The 21,678-nt window shown below is 44.7% G+C and overlaps 2 protein-coding genes across 2 annotated transcripts in view; one reads left to right on the top strand and one right to left on the bottom strand.

The window, feature by feature from the left end:
- Positions 1–4,874, top strand: part of LOC103103965 (caspase recruitment domain-containing protein 8-like) — a 56,124-nt gene extending 51,250 nt beyond the window's left edge. The window contains exon 17 of the mRNA XM_007502476.3: positions 2,570–4,874. Coding sequence (XP_007502538.2) covers positions 2,570–2,589 — 20 coding nt within the window. The 3' untranslated portion in view covers positions 2,590–4,874. The remainder of the gene's footprint in view (positions 1–2,569) is intronic.
- Positions 4,875–13,744: 8,870 nt separating this feature from the next.
- IL12A (interleukin 12A) lies at positions 13,745–21,225 on the bottom strand. Its single transcript, XM_056808479.1, has 7 exons — positions 21,146–21,225; positions 20,746–20,912; positions 19,768–19,809; positions 19,231–19,376; positions 16,348–16,584; positions 16,094–16,237; positions 13,745–14,483 (listed from the first exon to the last, which is right to left on the bottom strand). Exons 1-7 carry the CDS (start codon positions 21,223–21,225, stop codon positions 14,328–14,330), a joined length of 972 nt encoding a protein of 323 aa, XP_056664457.1. The 3' UTR covers positions 13,745–14,327.
- Positions 21,226–21,678: the final 453 nt, after the last annotated feature.

Below are 21,678 nucleotides of genomic sequence, written 5' to 3'. Positions count from 1 at the left end.
GATAGATTGTCTTTTGTAACAGCCAGAGCAGAATATCCCATTAGATTTATCCCTGGCAAATGGGCTCCTTGTCAATTCATATTTAGAAGGATCAAAGTCTTTATTATTTTTAATTCGGAAAATTTTACTTAATTAATTAATTGAGAATATTTTTCCATGGTTACAAGATTCATGTTCTTTCCCACCCCTTCCCCCAGTTCTAGATTCATCCTCATTTCCCCAAGTCGACAGACAGACGCAGACGTGCTTCTCACTTAGTTGACTATTTTTTGTTGCCTTAGGAAGCAGAGTAAATGTTTCAGGAACGTGTGGTGGACAGCGCATCACTCCTTCCTTTATGCCCTTCGTCTTTGAATGTGTGATGCCTGAAATTGGACCCACTTGACCCATCATATTTTGTCATGGGCCAGGCTCCAGGTAGTGGGGGGGAACCAGAGGGACAAGAGAGAATCTGGGAGAGCGGCCCTAGCTCAGGAGGGAAGGCAGAAGGGGAAGGTCTCCTCTCTGAGCCAACCCTAAACATCAGCTGTCCTCTCCTAGATCCTGGTCCTTTCACCACCTCCAACCGTTTCTCCATTACCGTAAGCACCAGCTAGATCCCAAGTAGCCCAGTGGTGATGACCCTTGTGGAACCCAGAAACGTTTTGTGTTGTAAACTGGGGGGAAGGATTTTGTTTGGAATTTCCCTTCCTTTTTGTCCCCAAACCACCCATTCTTCATGGAACATATATGTGCACATGTGTATAAGTTTGTGCACACACATGTGTTACCTAATTTTTCTTTCTCTGATTTCTGCCTGGGGCTCCTCAGTGAAGGGTCATCTTAGAGCAGGGGGGCTTATTTGTAATCTCTTCTGCATGTTTTTAGTTTGCTTGGAGCAGCAGGAAGTTGCTTTGGCCTTGGATGACATGTAGGCTCTTGACCTAGGGGTGAAGGGAATCATCTATGAATTTTTTTGAAACTATCTTAATTATATTGCATTAAATTTTTTAAAGAATTCAGTTAAATTAAAAAACCCCAAATTCTTACCTTCCATTTTGGAATCAATACTATGTATTGGCTCCAAGGCAGAAGAGGGTAAGGGCTAGGCAATGGGGGTCAAGTGACTTGCCCAGGGTCACACAGCTAGGAAGTAACTGAAGTTAGATTTGAATCTAGGACCTCCAGGCTCTAGGCATAGTTCTCAATCCACTGAGCCACCCAGCTGCCCCAATTATCTTGCATTTCAATAAAATTTATTCCCTTTGTCCTCCTATTCTTTTTATTTCATGAGTTTAAATGCATTCTGAGAAGGGGTCCTTAGGCTGCTGAGGCCTGGCTGCCCAAGGGGTCCTCCAGGATACAAACTTGCTTTAGATAATGCATGCGCGGCCCAGACAAATAGTTGACCATCTCCAAGTGGGGGGAAGGAAGGAGGGAGTCAGTTTGGATCTTATAATTTTGGAAAATATATATTGAAAATTATTATTACATGTCATTGGGAAAATGACATATCTTTGAATGAAAAAGAAGACATTACGTACTAATTTAATGTTCTCAAAGAAAAAAATATGTAGGCACATTTGAGATCATCAGTCCATCAGTTAATCAATCAACAAACTCCCAAGAACTAGGGCTAACCACTAACCTACAGAGAGGCAAAAACTCAACGGTAATCCCTCCCTTCAGTGAGCTTCCGTGCTAATGGGGGAAACATGTAAATAGGTGCACACGGGATCCATCCAGACAGAGTAGATGGAAAGGAACCTTAGAGAAGGGGTGAAAGCTTCTGAAGCAAACGCCCTTGAGCGGACTCCTTTTCCCCTCTTTTTTCTAACTTATTTTACGTGACTTTTAAAAAATGAGCAAACCTTTATCCAGCTCCACCTGCCATTCCTTCCTTTTGAGTCAAGGATGGGAGGGGAGGGGGATGTGCCTCGTCCAGCAAAGCAAGTCCCCACGTTGTCCATGTCCAAAATCGGGGGCTCATTCTGCATTTTGAGCCCATCATGACTTCCCGGCATAGTGAACTTTATCCTCATTTCCCTGGAATCATGGTTGGTCAGAAGCTGTCTTTACAACCGTGTTATTTTGTACATTGTTCTCTTGGCTCCCCTTAAGCACCGTATCAGTTCAGAAGTCTTCCCAGGTTTCTCCCCAAACATTTCTTTCGTTGTTCTGATGGTGCTTATAGTAGCCACACACCGTACTTGCTAAGCCTTTCCCCGTTTGATGGGCACCTCCTTAGTTCCAGCTCTTTGCTGGGCCCCAGGGTTCCAGGCTCTATCTTTGGGGCTTTAACAGTAAAACTGTCAAGGCTATGGGATTATGCAAGATCTGGCATCACATTCTCGGTTTGCAAATAAGATCTCGTAGGACACTGAAGGAAGCCCAGGCTGTGGAGAGGACAGTAGATGTAGATGTAGATGATCAATCATTTTGTTTTGTGTCTACTATGTGCCAGGAGCTGTGCTAAGCACTGGGCATAAAAAAGGAGGCGAAGACAGCCCTGGCCCTCGAAGAGCTTCTAACCTAAGGACAGAGCTGTATTTCGTTGCATTGACCTGCACTGGCCTTTCTTTTCTCGCAGGTTTCTTGGAGAAGATGTGACGTCTTGGAAGAGCAGCTACAAAAACAGAAGCCTCAGGAAGCTCGGCAAAGAGCCGTTCCGGACCGTACCAAGGGTACATTAATGGATGCAGCTTTGAGATTACAAGCCAACAAGAGAGCTGTTGTAGAGTTCCAGAAGACAGCCATATTGCCCAGCTGAAGTAAAGCTGGGGAAAAATGGAAGATAGCCTGGGCCAGAAAACTTGAGGGGAGCAGGAGCAGGGGAGGAGCGAAGAGCTCAGCATCTTAAGAAAGTTCTTCCTCCTCACCTTTTGGTCTCGCCCTTCTCTCCCCAAGTCAGCGTACTGTTTGCTTAGGTCTTCCATGATGCTTGAACAGTATTCACCTCTTAGCTGGGGGTGAAACGTCTTCAGTTTTTCTTAAGGAAACTGAACCAAGAAATCTATATCAGGCATTTGAAACCTGTTAAGCTGAAAGAATAATGCACCTTCCTTTGGTTATTTAATATACAACCTCCATTAAACACTGCACACACACACACTCTCTCTCTGCCTCTGTCTCTGTCTTTCGCTCTTCATCTCTGTCTCTCTCTGTCTCTCTCTCTCTGTCTCCCTCTCTGTCTCTGTGTCTCTCTCTCTGTCTCTGTCTCTGTCTCTCTCTGTCTCTGTCTCTCTCTGTCTGTCTCTCTGTCTCTGTCTCTCTGTCTCTGTCTCTGTCTCTCTCTCTCTCTCTCTGTCTCTGTCTCTCTCTCTCTGCCTCTCTCTGCCTCTCTTTTTCTCTGTCTCTCTCTCTCTCTCTCTCTCTCTCTCTGTCTCTCTGTCTCTGTCTCTGTCTCTCTCTGTCTCTCTCTCTCTCTCTCTGTCTCTGTCTCTCTCTCTCTGCCTCTCTCTGCCTCTCTTTTTCTCTGTCTCTCTCTCTCTGTCTCTGTCTCTCTCTGTCTCTCTCTCTCTGCCTCTCTCTGCCTCTCTTTTTCTCTGTCTCTCTCTCTGTCTCTGTCTCTCTCTGTCTCTCTCTCTCTGCCTCTCTCTGTCTCTCTCTCTCTCTCTCTCTCTCTCTCTCTGTCTCTGTCTCTCTCTGTCTCTCTCTCTCTGTCTCTCTCTCTCTGTCTCTCTCTCTCTGTCTCTCTCTGTCTCTCTCTCTCTGTCTCTCTCTCTCTCTGTCTCTCTCTGTCTCTCTCTCTCTCTGTCTCTCTCTCTCTCTCTCTCTCTGTCTCTCTGTCTCTCTGTCTCTCTGTCTCTCTCTCTCTCTCTCTCTCTCTCTCTCTCTCTCTCTCTCTCTCTCTCTCTCTCTGTCTGTCTCTGTCTCTCTCTTTCTCTCTGCCTCTCTGTCTCTTATTTGTCTAGGGCTTCTTTCCAGCACTGGTGGAAAGGACCAAGGCTATGGCTTAGGATTGATTGGGTGGCAGCTAGCCACTTTCTTTAAGCTGTTGAACCATGCTGATCTTCACTCAGGGTGAATGGAGAGGAATGAAATTTTCTCCTACCTTCATGACCACGCTGTTGATGAATGCTGACTCAGACTTGATCCACTGCCATGAGTGTGTGAACAACCACTACGGTTCTTAAACTTTCAAAATGAGATTCCTGCCCTGCCAGGGGCAAGATGCTGAGCCCCCGGCAGAGCCAAGGAAAAATTGTCCTGTCTTCTTGTGGAAGACTTTTCCCAAGGAATTTTGGGCCACATTGGCCCTCTTTGGGTATTGTTGTTTTTTTTAATGTTATTATTGCAATCCCCTCAAATCTGGTTTATTTGGGGGGATTGAAATGTTGTGTATCTTGAGCAATTGTCCTGACTGACTAAAATCATGTATGAGGTGTGGGAATGACTGAGATGTCTGGTTCTATGTACAATGGAAAAAAATTGGAGGCCAATGTCAAAAGGCCCTCAACTGACATGAAATAGAACTTTGACCTACCCTCTATTAAAGATAACACTCTTGCTTGTTTAGAAAAAAGAATTCTTAGCACCGCACATGTTTTTAGCTTTCAGGAATCCATGTGGAATCTCTATGAGTTTCTTTTTTAGATGCAGTGTAGCCTAGAAAACAAGGATGGAGGTGGAAGGTAGGCTTTTTAAACTATATAAATGAGATTGTTTCTGTTCTGTTTAGACAGTTTTTTTTGGATAAGCATACTAAAGAAAGCTGTTCATTTCAATGGATTGCTAGAGGATGAGATGATGCCATAAGTTGCACCATGTTTATCTGCTTCCATTTGGCTGTGATGTCAGGAAAAAAAATCTGCCTGGGTACCGATGTTTGTCTATGATCGAATAAACACTGAAGGGCTTGTCTATGCTCAAATAAATCTTCCTTGCATCCTGAAGAGTTTGTCTCTACTTTTCTGTACATTTTTATGCTGACTGGATGACTGGGTGTCTTAGTGGTTTCTCCCTCTTGTATCCTGTTGCTGTTATTAATGAGAAACAATATGACGTACACCTCAGGGGGAGACATTGGCGGTCTGGAGGTTCCAGGTGGAAGGGTGATGGGCAAAGGCACTCAACTTTCCTGACCCTCTGATAAGCCTTGTTGGTTCTGACTGAATTATGGCTTCTTTTTTCTGCTATGTTTTTAAAATCACGATCTCTGTTGATTTCATCAAGCTTATGGACCTTGATGAGGAAATGACTTCTATGATGGCGATTGGCAGCTATCTTTGTCTTCCCTGAAATAATTGCTCAGGGGCACTGTGGTTCAGTGACACAGGCAGCAAGTGTGAGAGCCAGGCTTTGAACTGTCTGCCATGCCTTCTTGTCTTTCATGCTTTATTGTTAACACTTACAAATATGATCATTACAAAAATCAGAGACCAACTTTAAAAGAAATTGCTTGGCTCTGGAGGTCAAAATGAAGAATAATGACTGGATGTTGCACGAGAGCATTTTGGCTTACGTGAGGCATATTTTCTTAGCAGTTAGAGCCGTTCAGAAGAAGCAGTGGGTTCCCTTTTGTTGGAGGTCTTCAGATGACGATATAATCATTTATTTGTAGAAGGTAAAACAGTGGGTGGGTCTAGATGACCTCTGGGGCTCCTTTCCCCTCTGACTACATAATTCTATGACTCTCAGGTTGGTACAGTTTGCCTATAATAACCTGAGCTTTTTCCAAATCTGATCGTCTGTGATTCAGTTTTCTCATCTGTAAAATGGGGCTAATATCCCTTATCATCTGTGAGGATCAAATAGGAGCAGGGATGGAAAGAGCTTTTTGTAAACTCTAAAGTTATAGATAAAATTCAAGGTTTAATTGTTACTCATTCACTTCCTTTTCTGGGCGTGAGAGTGTTTGGGGGTGATAAGTAGTGGAGATTCAGCCTTTCTTAGGCTGGAGTCCAGGAACATTAAAAAATATATTTTGATAATTCTTTCAATATCATTAATTTCCTTTGTAATTCTATGTGGTGTTTTATACATCTCATTAATCTCCTGTTAAGTGCAGCAGAGCAATTAAATAAAAAATTAAGCTCTATCAATATTGTTTCTAAATGTTGTTCTGAGAAACACACAGGCTTTGCCAGATTGGCTGCCAAACACCAAGAAGATTGAGGACCCCATGAACTAGGTGATCCCAAAGGTCATTTCCATCTCTCGTCTATCTTATGATTTCTTTGCTAACCTGACTCGGTTTCTCTAGCTCAGTTCCAGGCAGGTTAATGTAAACAGCGCTCTGAAAGTTTACATGAGGATTGGACAGAAACCTGATTTTTTCTTTTAACAGCCTACCCAAAATGCAAGACCAATCCAGAGACTTCTCCCCTGTGTCCGAGATCATGTATTTCTAATTATAAACAGACTGATGGCTCTCTGGTCCTCCAAAGCGTACATTGCTCATTGGGCTCTCCCTGTGGCCACGTGGAATGTGCACCAAAAGTTTGCTCATTGTTTTCAAAGAGAAACAAAATGGATCCTTTTAGGTTTTCCTGAAGTTGTAAGTTTTCTGTCCATTTTCTCATTGGAAGACCACTGGGTACACCGATTTAAAAGAATTACCATATAATGGACTCCTCCATTGGTGGTAATACAGTGACCCTGAACAACCCAGAGGGGTGCAGGAGAAAAAACACTATCCACATCCAGAGGAAAAACTGTGGGAGTAAAAACTAAAGAAAAACTACAGCTTAATGACATGGGCTGAAGGAGATATGAATGGGGAAATAGACTCCAAATGAGAATCCTATTGCAAATACCAACAACATGGAAAGAGGTTCTGATCAAGAATACAGGCAATACACAATCAAACTGCGCATCAGCTATGGGAGGGGAGGGAGGGAAATAAAATGATTTTTGTAACCAAGGAACAATATTTGAAATTAAAAATAAATTAAATTAAAAAATAAAAAAAAGAATTACCATAATCAAATAAAATGAAGGGTGCCAAAGGGAGAGCTCCTTTTCCAACAGTTGGTACAGTTTATGTTCCCCAAGATACTGGAAATCTCTCTTTGGGGTTAAATACCCATTTAACCATGTCAAGCCATTTGCTAAAAAGATTTCTTCTGTCTGATCAAGTAATTTTTACCTGTATTCGCTTTATGCAATGCTCTAAAAACCAGCTAAGTCAAAGGCAGCAAGGACTATGGAAGGAGTACCAGCTTTAAAGACAAGGGGTCTAAATTCAAATCCTGGCTCAGGTATTTACTACCCATGTGGCCTTGGGTAAGTCATTTAACTTACATGAGCTTTAGTTTCCTCATCTGTAAAATGTGGGGATTAAGCTAGAAGGCCTTTGAAATCTCTTCTAGCTCTATATCTAAGACCATATTCCTTTTGTCCTGTTGCTTTGAAATCACTAGTTATTTTGCTCATATAAACTAACCTGCAAAGGAGTTCTAACTTCCAAGTTTCCTTGGCCCTAAAACTCTGATTCGAAGTAGATTGTTGGGGGAGGAATTAAGGAAGACGGGACTGGTGGCGCCATGTTGTATTTGAAGGACGACGATTGCCCAAGTAATATTTATTTTATTTAACCAAAACAGTAAGCTCGTGAATTCTGGATCCTTTCTTTAATAACAAACATATAATTACTTTGTCATGAAACCAGCAAACGTGCAATTCTGAATTCTTAACCATTTAAATTTTAAGTAGGAAATATTTTTCTTTGAAATATTTTAACATTAAATCATTATTACTTTTGGCTATGTGTATGCTTTTCCTTCAAAAATCAGTTTATTTTGTCCAAGTCAACATTAGAAATATAATGCGGTCTTCATTCATGTTTATTCCTTTTTTCTCACTCTTACCTTCTGTCTGAGATTCAATACTGTGTGTTGGTTCCAAGGCAGAAGAGAAAGATGGAAGGAGAGAATTTGAAACTCAAAATTAAAATAATAAATGTTAAAAATGTTTGTTTCCATGTAATTGAGAAAAAAATTAAATAAAAAAAAGAGTGAAGCATGCAAAGATAGGTTAGTGAACTTGACCTTGATTTCTGGGACTATTCCAAGATACTTTATTTTATTTTATTTTTTTAAACCCTCACCTTCTGTCTTAGAATCAATACTATGTATTGGTTCTAAGGCAGAAGAGCAGTAAGGGCTAGGCAATGGGGGTCAAGTGACTAAGTGCCCAGGATCACACAGCTAGGAAATGTCTGAGGTCAGATCTGAACCCAGGACCTCCCATCCCTGGGCCTGGCTCTCAATCTACTGAGCAACTCAGCTGCCCCCCAAAATATTTTATTAAAGAGAAAGCTCAGTGGCCTAACTGGTAGAGAGCTAGGCCTAGACTTGTGAGGTCCTGGCTTCAAATCTGACCTCAGCCACTCCATAGCTGGGTGACCCTGGGCAAGTCACTTAATCCCAATTGCCCAGCTATTGCTGCTCTTCTGATTTGGAAACTGATACTTGATATTGATTCTAAGATCTGATAAAGGCTTTTAAAAATCCAAAGCAGTAGGCAGTGAGCAAATAGGAAAAGGAAGGAGTAACCACAAAGAACCAACATGGCTGAATCCAATACCATTCATGCCAGAGTGACCTTGTTTACTTTGGGAGCAGTCACTAAAGGATGAAATAAGGGAAAAGCTGGAGATGTAGGTCAGTGGGAATACTGGATCAATGTGAAGATTTTCTGAAGAAGATAGGGATTATTCAGGTATGTATGTAGGCAGTGGGGAAGCAGCCAATAGATGTGGAGAGAATGAGGATAAGGGAGAGAGGAGAAGAGAGTGGCAGACGGTGATTCAGGTGATCTGGGAGGAGGAGCAAGAGAAGAAAAGAGGAATTCCCCAGTGAATAGCTTCCAATTTTTTTCCAGTGAAATATGAGACAAGGTTCTCAGCTAAAAGGGATTTGGGGAGAGGAGGAGCCTGGGAAAGCCTGGGGGGCGGGAGAAGAAGTTTGGGAAAGCTGCTGTGGTGAGTAGGATAGTGAGCTAACTCATGAGCTGTAAATGGACTGCCTTGCAGTGGTGAGAGCCCAGTTGGGATTATGTAGCAAATTTATTTTGGTCCCAGATGGGATCACTTCAGGATTTTCTCCAGTTTTGTTCAGCAGCCCACAAGGAGGAGTGAAGGCAGTGGAGGGGTGGGGGTAATCCAAGGCTGAGACTTGGAAAGGAAAACTGATGGGAAAAGGGGCAAGTGACTAGAGAGAAGAGGGCACTATAGAGCTGAACCAGCTCACCAAGGGGCCAAGAGAGGGATGGGAGAAGAGCATAGCTAGTGGGGTGATGATGGGAGAGAATAGAGCAGTTGTGGGATTGGGTGTCACTGAGAATGAAGAAGATTTGAGGTCTCGGGGACAGAGAGAGGTGGAATGATAACAGGTGAACACCAGAGAAGGGAACTCCAGAGTTCAGGAACGTGGGAATAGAGCAAGTAAGGGTGGGCATGTGATGGCAAGTCAAAGGGATGACCATCAGTCACACAAACAGAATCCTTGTCATTGGAAGGGGCCTTGGTCATCATCTGGTCCAAATGATACCTAGATTAATAATACATTCTTATTTTAGGAAGGTTGTTCAGCTTGAAATATTCTCCAGATGGAGAACCTTCAGTAAGGGGACAGCTCTAATTGCTGGAAAGTTTTCCCTAATATTAAGCCTTAATTTTTGCTTTTTAAACCCTTGCCTGCCATCTTGGAATCAACACTGAGTTTGATTCCAAGGCAGAAGAATGGTAAAGGCTAGGCAATAGGGGTTAAGTGACTTGCCCAGGGTCACATAGCTAGAAAGTGTCTGAGGCCAGTTTTGAACCCAGTACAAGGAGGTGGGGCAGTTTCACCTTTCAGTGGACAGAAAGTCAGGCCAAGAGATGGGAGGTCCTGAATTCAAATCTGGCCTCAGACACTTCCTAGCTAGGTGGCCCTGGGCAAGTCACTAAACCCCAATTGCCTGGTCCTTACTTTTCATCTGCTTTGGAAATAATACTTAGTATTGATTCTAAGTTAGAAAGTAAGGTTGCTGTTGTTATTTAAAGAAGTATAGGGGGGCATTGGATTTTTTTTGTCTCTTCATTTCTTTTGGTAGGGGTGATGGGATCATACTTGCATTTTAGAAAATTCATTTTGACAACTATGTGATAATTAGCCTAAAGAGGAGAGAGATTTGAGCCAGAGATATCACTTTGGGATCTATCTCAATAGTCTAGGCAAGAGATAATGAGAAGCTGAACCAAAGTGGCTGCTTGATTGGAAAGAAGGAGCTACAGTGATACCTCAGTTTTTGTCTGTCATCCATTGGAAAGCAATTGGCGAAATCTGAAACCAAGGAAAACCGAGGCAATTAGTTCCACATAAATCAATGTAAATCCAATTAATTCATTCTAGATACTACAAAATATATTCCCCAAACACATTTTAGAGAGAATAAGTATAGTGTTTTATACTAAAAACAATAAGAAATTGAAACAAGATGAATATAAAAGACGAATGTAAAGGATAAGTGAATATTAACATGGCATTTACCTTTTTGAAGACTATTTTTAGCACATAGAAAACAACAAGGAAGGGAGAGAGAGGTTATTGTTTGGAGGGGGAATCCCCCTCCATAAGGATCTTAAGTATCAAGACACTATCTGGAAAGACTTTGGGAAGAAGCTGACATGTAAAGGAGCTGTCACCCAGATTATATCCCTCTTCTTAGCTGAGATATGTAATAGAGAGATAAATTGTAATAGAGGGATACTCTTGAGGGTATCTATTGATTCTCTACTGGATGACTAATGGATCAAAGGTTTTACTTACCCTCCTCCCTCAGTGCCTCCAGTTTCCTCCCCTCTTCTGAAGCCTTTAGCTTCCCCGCCCCCTTTCCCTTCAGTTTTACTCAGGGTAAACTATGAGATTTAGAGAAGGTGCTCTTTTCTCTTAATTTCTCAAGTAAGAAGGTTTATTGGGGAAGACAGGACAAGGATAGAGGGTGAGGTAAGAGGGATGGGGTTTTCCCTAGTCTATACAAGGAGCCTTGGTTTGGAGGGTATTGGGGGAAAATGGCTGTTCTGTCACAACCGTGACACAAAGTCTATCAGGGAGGTGTGAGGACCTTCTTTTCTTCTAACCAGCCAGGTAAACATCAGTCAGTCAGCAAAAGCTTCAGGGTCTCCACCATCATCCACAAGCAGCCAAAAGTTTAGTTCACAAGTCTCTCCCCCAGCTCCAGAAGCCAAAAGGGTCTCTCAGCCTAGGTGAGAAGTAAGTCCAGCTCAGTTCAGCTGCTGGCTTAGCTCCAACTGTCTTTCCTGGGAACATTCCCATGGAACTGTCACTTGACTGGCAGCTCTTCTGTCCTCAGCTTTCTGTCTTGCATGCATGTAAATTCTCTCTTGCATATGTGCCTCGCAAATTCTCTCCTACACAGATACTATGGGAGAATTTCTACTTGACTGAGGGGAGATATCTCACTCTCAATGAGAGAGCTTATTCATTTTGTGTATTGTCAGGTATATATTCTCCTCTATATGCTTTATCTGATTTTCATTTGCTACTGTCAACATGGAAATCTAGAGATCCCCAGTTTTTGAGTTTCCCCCTGAGGGAAGGACCCACTTCACCAGACAATGGACATACTGGTAGTTTGGGTGGGAGCAGCCCATTACCAAGGGTGACCCAGGCCTGGGCTGAGTCTTTCCCTTTATGTGTCCATTGCAGGGCATCAGCCCCTCACTGTTATTCCTGTCTGGAACTCCTCATTTTCCTTTCTTACCATTGTAAAGTCAATCAACTGTCCCTCTCACTCCAAGCCCCCAGGTCATCTAGAGTGGTATATAGGCTCCCCAAGTTCTTGTGTTCCTCGGAGTCCATCCTGAGTCAGTGGCACTCCCAGGGGTCAGTGACCAGGGCGTCCAGACTCTGTGCAGTCTTGGGGAGCAGCTCTGTTGTCGCACTTAGTAGCACTAACCCCTTTTTCCCTTGATTAAAGAGTGATTTTGACTATTTAATAGTTCTGTGTTTTTTCTAGTTGACACTACCTATATAGATAAATGGATTTATTTGCTTTTCAGTACATGCATTGCTTACATTGAGTAGGAGAACATATGAGATACCCTTTGTTTTTGCAAAATGAGCAGCAAGGTCAAGTGGGCATGCCAACAAAATCTGAGGTATCCCACGAAAACCGAGACAAAATTTTTGTGGAAAAATCAATGAAAACCAAAACCAATGATAATCATGTCAATGAAAGTCAAGGTATTACTGTACATATGAGACTTGTGGAAATAAAAATATTTTGACATCTTTTCAGATATGTATACAAATGAATGTGTATGGGGTGTTCAGGGAGGGGTAGTATCTCTGGTATGGAGGGCTTGTCGTGCCCTCCTAGGGCAGCTCTCCAGCCTCTGACCCCCACCTGACACCCAGTTCTCACTTGTGGCTCCCAGGACCTGCTAGCATGTGGTAGCGGCCACACCCCGGGCAACGGCTTCGACAGGCCGGCTAAACCTTGTGAGGGTAGCCATCGGGTCGTGGACCCCTGGTGAACCAGGGCTTTGCTCACCCAGCATGTGAAGACTGCTTCGGGGGAACAGGCGGAAGAAACCAATAAGAATGTTCAACGGCTGAGATGGCGACGCAGCAAAGCACTGTGGAGTGCTCAGGGCGTGTTAGAGCACAAAAGACAACATGGCCATCCAATTCAGCCGAGGAAGTCTCCAGGTGTAACGACTTTTCGCTCCACTGGACCCAGGCTTCCAACGCCGAGAGAGTGGGACTGTCTCTGTGCACTGACTTTTCCACTTAAATCTCCTTCACGCACAAGTATCTTTGCGCACACACGCACAAAGACAATCGTCATTCTCGGCTTCCGAGAGACTACTACCACATCCTAGCTCTAGTCTTGGCTCTCAATCTGCCCCTGCCTTAATTTGCTTTTTTTTTTTTTACCACTTCCATAGTGGACTCCCAATCTATAGTTCTGCAGATGGCCAATGGATTCAGAAGACTGAGAGCAAGGTTCTAACCCAAAGCAAAATACCCCTGGTAATGTCAGTATTCTTTCTGGTATCCTTCCAATACTCTTCTAGTGAGTAATGGAGAGAGATGTAACCTTGAAGTTGTGAAGATCTGTGTTCAAATCCCACCTCTGACACATACTAGTTGTGTAGCCCAGACAAAGCACTGACCTCTCACACTTCATTCAGGAAATTCTCCAAAGCTTTAAGTTACAGAGTAGGTACTGACTGGCACTGGCAGAGGGAGTTTCCTTGAAGGGAATTCCCTCTGCCAATGAAATCACAGGTCTTGTCCAAAAAAATTTTTTTTTTGATTGAGAGGCAGTATGGAGAATGGAACAAGGAAGAACTGAGTTCAAATCACAAGATCATGGATGGCTTTATAACTATTAGAGTCCAGCTAATTTTTTTAAAACTGTTACCTTTTGTCTTGGAATCGATTCTAAATATTGGTTCCAAGGCAGAAGAGAGGTAAGGGCTGGGCAACTGGGATTAAGTGACTTGCCCAGGGTCACACACCTAGGAAATGTCTGAATCCAGCTTTGAACCCAGGACCTCTGATTTCTAAGCCTGCCAGCTAACTCTTAAAGACTATATATTATGGCTGACTTTCTGAACTGCATTGACAGAGGGAGATTTCACAAAGGGAAGTCCATATACCTTCGAAATTACAAGTTCAAATCCCATAAAAAGAAAATATGTTTCTGGTGACAGTCTATGGCTTCAAAGCATGAGGCAGCACAATCTTTGTATCATCAAAACTTTATTCGTATAAGAACAAAATTCACAGTTGAATTTCTCAAACCCACTGGAGAATAAATACTTGAATAAATATAAATAAATATAAGTTACTTCTCAGCATGTTTCCACAATAACCTCTAAAGGTATAAATAAATAATTCTGAATAAATAATTCTGAATAAATATTTCTGAATACATTCAAAAGTGTTCCACAATTCCGAGAACATTTGGGTACAGAAATAGCTTATAAATACCTGGTTTGTCTAACAAAGTAAAAAAAAAAAGAGGAAGATATTTGGTCAAAACATTCAAAGTCATCGGCAATTCTAGTCAAGAAAACCAAGAAGATTCCATCCATTGTAAACCTAGTAAAGTAATCAAATAATGGCTCTTATTGAGGATGGCCACAACCTTCATGGATTGCGCCATGGAGAATGTAAACACATGCAATATAAATAGAATAATTTAAGTGAGATGCAATTGAGCCCAGCCATTCCCACCCCTTCCCTCGTTCCCCAACCCTTTCTCAAGAAAAACTGTGATTGGTCAATGAATCATAGGAATTCCTTTGGGATTTCAATAATGGTGATGCTCTTCAGAACTAGGCTTTGCTCTTATCCCAATGCCCATGAAGCCATTGGACGATGGGCTCCTTAGGAGGGAGCCAGGTAGTTCATCATTCTATCGATGGTCACGGTCCGGGTTCGAAAGGCATGAAGGAGGACACAGAGCTTGACTTTAGTCTTGTAAAAGTCAGATTCTTTGGGTGAAGAGATCAGGGGCACATTTTTGCTGTTGAAATTCAGGGCCTACAACAGGAAGGAGAGAGCATGAAACTAATCCATCAGGAGAAACCTGAAAAGCTAATAATGATTGGTCTGGATTCTCCATCAGAGATCTAGAGCTCAACTGGACCCAAGAAGCCATCTAGTCCAATTCCTCTCATGTTATAGCTGAGGAAACTAAGGACTAGAGAAAGGAGATGACTTGTGCAAGGTCATACTCATAGGAAGTGGTGGAACCAAGGTTTTAATCCAAGTTTCCCCATCCTCCCCCACTTTTAAGCCACCATCCCTTTCCGCACACTCTGTTACCTCGTCACTGATTGAGCAAATCCCAAGCTTAGTCCCCAGATTGACTTCCAGTCAGATGGCCAGCCAGAAGCTATTCGAGAACTCTGACAAGTCTCTAGAAGCCATTTAGATCCCTGCCTTGAAGCTGGGTTCTCCCAAGGAGCAGTCTAATAAAGATGGTGTTGCCTGGAATTCTCAATGGTTTCTATGGCATACTAAGAAGCAGACTGCTGCTCACTTTACAATCCGAATCGGTCCATGTAGTTAGCAAAACTGTCTCTCCTAGCAATCGCCTGTCACCGATGGCTCCCCTTCATCCAGCTCTTTCCCCCTCTTGAAATGCCTTTACACATACTCTGTGTTTTCCTAAGTTAAGGCAACAAGTCAAGACAGAAAGTATTTATCAAGTGCCTACTGTGTGCTAGGAATGGGGCTGAGTTAAATGACTTGTCCATGGTCAATAGCACAGAGAAGGTACTTAACAAATGTTGGGGGGGGGTACCTAGGTACCTAAGTGGATTGAGAGCCATGTCCAGAGATGGAAGGCCCTGGGTTCAAATTTGACCTTAGACATTTTTTACCTGTGTGACCCTGGGCAAGTCCCTTAACTCCCATTGCCTAGCCCTCACCACTCGTCTGCCTTGGAAACAATACACAGTATTAATTCTAGGATGGAAAGTAAGGGTTAAAAAATGCAGGGTTCTGGATGGCTTGCTCATGGTTGCATAGGCTATTTCTGACATTAGATTCTAACTCCAGTCCTCTGACTCCACAATGTTGTTTGCAAGTTGTATCCTCATCCCATGAGACTTGAAGGGCCTTGAAGACAAGGTCATTTTCCCTCCTATCCCTGACACCTAGCACAGTGCCTTGCCCACGGGGCATGCTTAATAAATGCTTTCTCTGTTGGATTGAAAAAAGAAAATCCCCATCAGGTGGGGCCAAGCCCAAGCCAAGTCTCATAAGCTGAAGGTCCTGAGTTCGATGGGTTGTGATACAGCTAAAGGAGGGTGTGATTCAGTGGGAGAGCCTTCTGGAGACAAGAAAAGTCACTTGGCTTGGGCTTGGCCTCATGTGTCAGGGATTGTCTTTTACTTTGGGATCCATTAATTCAATCTGAAACTGCTAGCCTGAGATTCCCTTCAGGGTGGATTCTCACAGGAACAAGGACAAGCTTTGGGGTCTCCAACTTACAAGCTACTCCTAAAACTTGGGGTTCAGCAGATCTTACTAGGCTACAAGTTTGGGGGCTTCTAGATTCCACGTTGACAGTCATCGATTGATATCAATCATCAATCAGATACAAGCAGATGCGCCCAAGGAATAAAGAGCAAAAGGATTTTTACCTGCATCATCTCCTCAATGGCAGCCAACATGTTGAGATCCACAGAAATCTGCTTGGCAGGGTCCTTTGTGAGAGTTTTCTTGATCACGTTAAACTCAGCCTTGTAGGTCTCCAGGTCCTCATAGATGCTTCTCAGGCACAAATCCTGCAGAATAGCAAAACGAGGTTTAAGGAAACACAGAAATTCACCAAGAACTTAAAAAAAAGCACAACAGCGGAGAACTTCCTGTTTTACCTTAATGAAAAGTGTCTCTGTGGAAACCAGGCAACTTCCGTTCTAGAATCAGAGAAGAGGACGTTAGTGATCAAGCTCTGCCCCACTGGGTTACAAATGAAATTCTTTTGAAGAGGAAAACAAAACCCAGATGTCATCTCTACCTTGATGAATTCTGGGGGCAAGCAAGCCCTCACGGTGTCGCTTCTGCCTTTAGTGATATCTTCGTGATCAATTTCTTCCAAGGAGCAAGGATAAAGCTCAAGTATCTTTCTTGACTGTAGAAATAAAAGCATTGGCTCAGCCTCCCGAATGGCCCATCCGGTGAATTGCACCAAGTATTAGTGAAGAAGTAGGTCATGGTGGACCAGCTTGGGACAGACATGGCTCCCCTGGCCTCCATCTTTCACAGTTTTATTGAACCACAAGAAGACAAGCCCCATTTTAATCATCTGTGCTTCCCTTTGCTGCCCCCATCCCCAGTTTAGACAAAGTTCTTTCAGAGATGTGTTTTCCATAATACAGCTATTGCCCGTCATTTCTTTCTTTCTCTTTCTTTCTTTCTTTCTTTCTTCCTTCCTTCCTTCCTTCCTTCCTTCCTTCCTTCCTTCCTTCCTTCCTTCCTTCCTTCCTTCCTTCTTTCTTTCTTTCTTTCTTTCTTTCTTTCTTTCTTTCTTTCTTTCTTTCTTTCTTTCTTTCTTTCTTTCTTTCTTTCTTTCTTTCTTTCTTTCTTTCTTTCTTTCTTTCCTCCTTTCTTTCCTTCTTTCCTCCTTTCTTCCTTCCTTCTCTCTCTCTGTCTCTCCCTCCCTCTGTTCCTTCCTCCTTCTCTCTCTGTCTCTCTGTCTCTGTCTCTCCCTCCCTCTCCCTCCCTCCCTCCATTCCTTCCTCCTTCTCTCTGTCTCTGTATCTCTGTCTCTGTCTCTCTCTCATCATTTAAACAAACTGCTCATCAGTAACCACTCTGCTGCCATGCTTGCTTGTGGCAAAGAACTATTTTCCCCAAATAGTTTTTCTTTTTCTTTAAAAAAATCAAAACCAATTGAACAATGATTCATGTGTAAGCAGTGCAACTGCTTGTTGGCTTCGGGAGGGGAGGGGGGGGATCATGAATCATGTAACCATGGAAAAATATTCTAACTAAAATAAAATTTGTCTAAAAAAAATCAAAACCAAACCAAACCTCTTTACCTTCTATCTTAGAATCAACAGGTGTAGTCTTGGAAATCTTAGAATCAACACTCAGTGATGGCTCCAAGATAGAAGAACAGTAAGGGTGAGGCAATGGGGGTAAGTGACTTGCCCAGGGTCACCCAGCAAGGAAGTGTCTGAGGTCACATTTGAATCCAGGACCTCCCATCTCTAGTCCTGGTTCCCAAGCCGTTGAGCCACCTAGTTGCAGTCCCCTAACCCCCACTGTTTTCTCAAGCATAACTCTCCAAAAAGGAAACCTTAAGGCTGCTTCAATTTTTTTTTTGCTTTTGACCTATGATTTCATGTGGGAGGGAACTTCAGCTATGGAAATTCCCTCCGACAAAGCCGACTGGCACTTCATTTGTGCCTTGGTGGGGTGAGAGCACAAGTGCTCGTGCGATCCTACGTTGACAGTTGGAAGGACCCAGAAGTTTGATATCAAAAAGGCAGCGGCCAGCTCCTTCGAAGAGGCTCTGCTTGTTGTTCCTGGAAGCCCGGGTAGCTGGGGCCCTTCGGCCCTTTGCCCGGGGAGTTTTACAAGGCGAATCTTTTCTACTCTGTTACTGTTACTTGGGGTGACCTGACAATCTTTTCATTTGGAACCTCACAACATGGCTTGTCCTCACTGGATTTTGAGAAAACCAAAGTAATACAGAATAAATCCAATCGAAACTCTTTTTTTCCTCTGAGATGCTATTCTTCAGCTTGGTTAGGCAGCAATGTGGCCCAATGGGTAGAGCATGGGACCTCCAGTCAGAAAGACCTGAGAATTCCAGTCCAGACTCAGACACTTCATAACTGTGTGATCCTGGACAAGTCACTTAATCTCCATTTACCTTAGTTTCCCCATCAGTAATGGGAATAACAATAGCATCTACCTCTCAGAGTTGTTGTGCAGATCAAATGAGATAATAACTTTAAAGTGCTCAGTACAATGCCTGGCACCTAATAAGTTCTAGATAAATGATAGCCGAGCAGCTAAGTGAACCTGAGTTCAAATCTAGTCTTAGACACTTAGTTGTGTGACCCTGGGCAAGGACATATTTTAGGGAAGCAATTGGTTCATTAGTTAGGGTAATTCACTGGTCTCTCCTTTATTGGTAACCAAACCAATCGACTAATCACTCTTAAAATAAAAGCTCAAACCCTCGCCTTCCAAATTAGAATCAATACTATGTATTGGTTCCAAGGCAGAAGAACCGTAAGGGCTAGGCAATGGGAGCTAAGTGACTTACCCAGGGTCACACAACTAGGATGTGTCTGAGGTTACATTTGAACTCAGGACCTCTCATCCTAGGCCTCCATCCCCTGAGCCACCCAGCTGGTCCCACTGACAGCCACAAGCAACTTTAAAAACACAGTTTTGAAAGATTTAAGACTGCTGATCAGAGCCAAAACCAACCACAATTCCAGAAGACCAGTGAGGAAGCCAGCTGCCCACATGTGCCCAGAAAGATGACGGACTCAGGGAGCAGAGTGAGGTATTTCTGGACCCGGTCAATGTGGGAGTGTTTTGTTTTACTATGCATTTTTTAAAATAAAGTTTTCATTTTCCTTCCCTCCCCCCTCCCCCCCCCACAGGGCGGGAGGTGGGGGGGGGGGAAGAAAAATAAGTGGGTTTTAGTTTAAAAAAGGAAAAAGCCCTTAAAAATGTCTTTGGCTCATTTAAGCAGTCACAAGTAAAGAGAGGCATGTTGGAAAGCTAGAAGACCCTGAAAGAATCTCTGCTGTACCTTCTGGAGAATTTCATTTGTAGCCTCCACTAGGTTCTTGGAGGCTGTGAGACACTGAGGCATGCTGGGTTCGGGTTGGGGCACAGGAAGGCTCGTGGCCCACTGGAGCTGGCTGAGGCCAATCAATGTGGCAATGAGGAAGATATCTGGAAGAGAAGGTGGCCATGGAAATGCTGGGCACTTGGATCATCCACTTTCCTGCTCCTCGGCTCTCGAATGCCTCTACTTCTTCCCTAGCCTCCTCTCCATGCCAGCTGGTTCAGGGAGATCTTTCTATGCCCTGGACCATCTCCTGGGCTTTCCTGCTTCTCTCCCTCCTGCCCATCTGCCAGCTGGCCTCCTGTGTGGCCTGCCTCTCTCCCATCCTATCTGTCTTCCCCCTCCCCTCTCTCTCCTTGACCCCTTCTATTCTTCAGATCTCCTTTCTCTAAAAAAAGAGCCAAGACCCTTTGCTGGGTGCTTCCTCTGTTGGAGGGTGGCATCTCTGTTTCCCAGTGGGCACCTCAGCCCCTGGATTCCTGTCCTGCCTTTCCTTACCCTTGGGCTCTCCGCATGGGGCCACCATGGCCAGCACTGGAGCTGGAGGAGGGGAGACCTGAGTTCTAATGTCCCAATTTAGTCCCCACGTGAGTCTCAGTTTCTCCTAGTCCTCAGGTCCTCGTCTAGTCAGAGGCTAGGAAAAGCTCTCAGATGCAGCCCTCTCTATTTTATAGATGAAGGAACCATGGCTATGGAGGAGGCTCGCCAATCCCACACAAGTAGAAAGAAGCAGGATGGAGATTTGAACTCCCATCTTCTGACTCCTGATTCGCCAGTCTTTCCCCTTATCATAAGATCACAGGCAAAAAGCTCATTATGTCCAATTCCCTTATTTCACAGTTGAGTAAACTGAGGCCCAGAGAAGTCAACTAACTTGCCCAAGTAGCAGAGCTGGGATTTGAACTCATATTGGCTCAGATGCGAGTCATCCCTTTTCCTGCTGAATAATCATTCCTCAAGCAGTTCCCTTCCCTTCCCTCCTCCTTTACTAGACCAGCAAACTGAGGACCATCCGGGGGCTAAAAGGTGACAGTAGAACTCGGGTCTCTCCTCCTCTAGCTCCGGAGCTGCCCGCTGTCGCTCCTTGCTTCTGCCGGAGACTGGAGTCTCTCCCGAAAGCCGTCCCCCCCCTCCCCCCCGCCCCTACGGGCCGGCCCTTTCCTTTCTCCCTGGCGGGCCTCCCGTCCCTAGGCTGGGGCCGGCGGGGCGCAGGGCTCCGGACCGCTAGGATACTCACGTTGGGGGCTCATGTCCGGAGCTCAGCGAGGGCTGGTGGGGCTTGTTAGAATCGGCAGCGCAGGTGGGAGCCGGCTTGGAGGTAGCCAGGGGGTGGCCCCTTTTGTAGCGGCCGTCGGGACTTTCCAGGGTCCTCTGGGGCCCCGGGCTCTTCTCGCCCCCCGCCCCTCCCCCTCGCTGTCCCTCCTCCTTTCCTCTCTTCTTTCTGTCTGTTTCTCCAAGCGCCGGCTTTCTCTATACCAGCGGCTCGGCTCACGTGTAGCCCTCCAGGCAAACTCTTTCGAATTAAGTCCCCGGGCCGCCCACTCGTCTCTACCCGAGACCGCGCCCGGCCGCCTCGCCCCGCCCCGCCCCGGCCCAGCCCGGGATCCACCGCCTTAGTCCCCGGGCAAAACCGAAAGCACATCCTGGGGATGAGGATGGGAGACCGGGACACTGGCGGCCCAGAGAGGGCAAGGCACTTGCCAGAGACTGCACAGCTCCAAGGGCCAAAAGCTGGACCGCTGCTTTGCTGCTCTGAGCTTTCCCTCTTCTCTCCCGGGAGTCCAGCCTGCCCTCTCCTTTCTCTAAAAAAGAGCCAAGGGCCTCTGCTGGGTGCTTTCCTGCTGGAGGGAGGCATCCCTGGCCCCCCGGGGGACACCTCACCCGGTGGAGCAAGCCGGGAACTCTGAGTGAAGCCCGACGTCCCGCAGCTGCAGCGGGGCGAGATCTGCTGTTCATTCGTTTAGTCCTTTCCGCCCCCTGACCCGAAGTGGTCTGCAATCCTTTTCCTTCTCCAGCGCGTTTGACAGATGAGGAAACTGAGGCAGAGTTAAGTGACTTGCCCAGGGTCTGAGAGCAGATTTGAACTCAGGTCCTACTGACTCCAGGCCTGGTGTGCTATCTACTGTGCCACCTAGCTACCCTTGGGGCCTCGAAGACCTGGGTACAAATCTCTTACTACATGTGCGTGACATGGAGTGAGTCACTTAGCCTCAGTTTCCTCATTTGTTAAGTGAGGGAGTTGGCGCCCTTTCCTTCTTTAAATCTGTCTCCTGGTCTCAAGTGAAGCTCCGGTGAAATTCCATTAGGTTCTGGGGTGCGGTGGGGTGGGGGGTGTCAGCGAAATATTCCGATGCTTTCTTTGCCTTTTATGGGGTTAAAAGCGGGTTTTCTGTGCCTCCAGTGGCACAA

Source organism: Monodelphis domestica, chromosome 8 (genome assembly GCF_027887165.1).
Source record: "Monodelphis domestica isolate mMonDom1 chromosome 8, mMonDom1.pri, whole genome shotgun sequence".
In the NCBI taxonomy this organism is placed as follows: Eukaryota; Metazoa; Chordata; class Mammalia; order Didelphimorphia; family Didelphidae; genus Monodelphis; species Monodelphis domestica.
The sequence above is the reverse complement of the archived record's forward strand: the minus strand, read 5'-3'. Positions and strand labels throughout refer to the sequence as shown.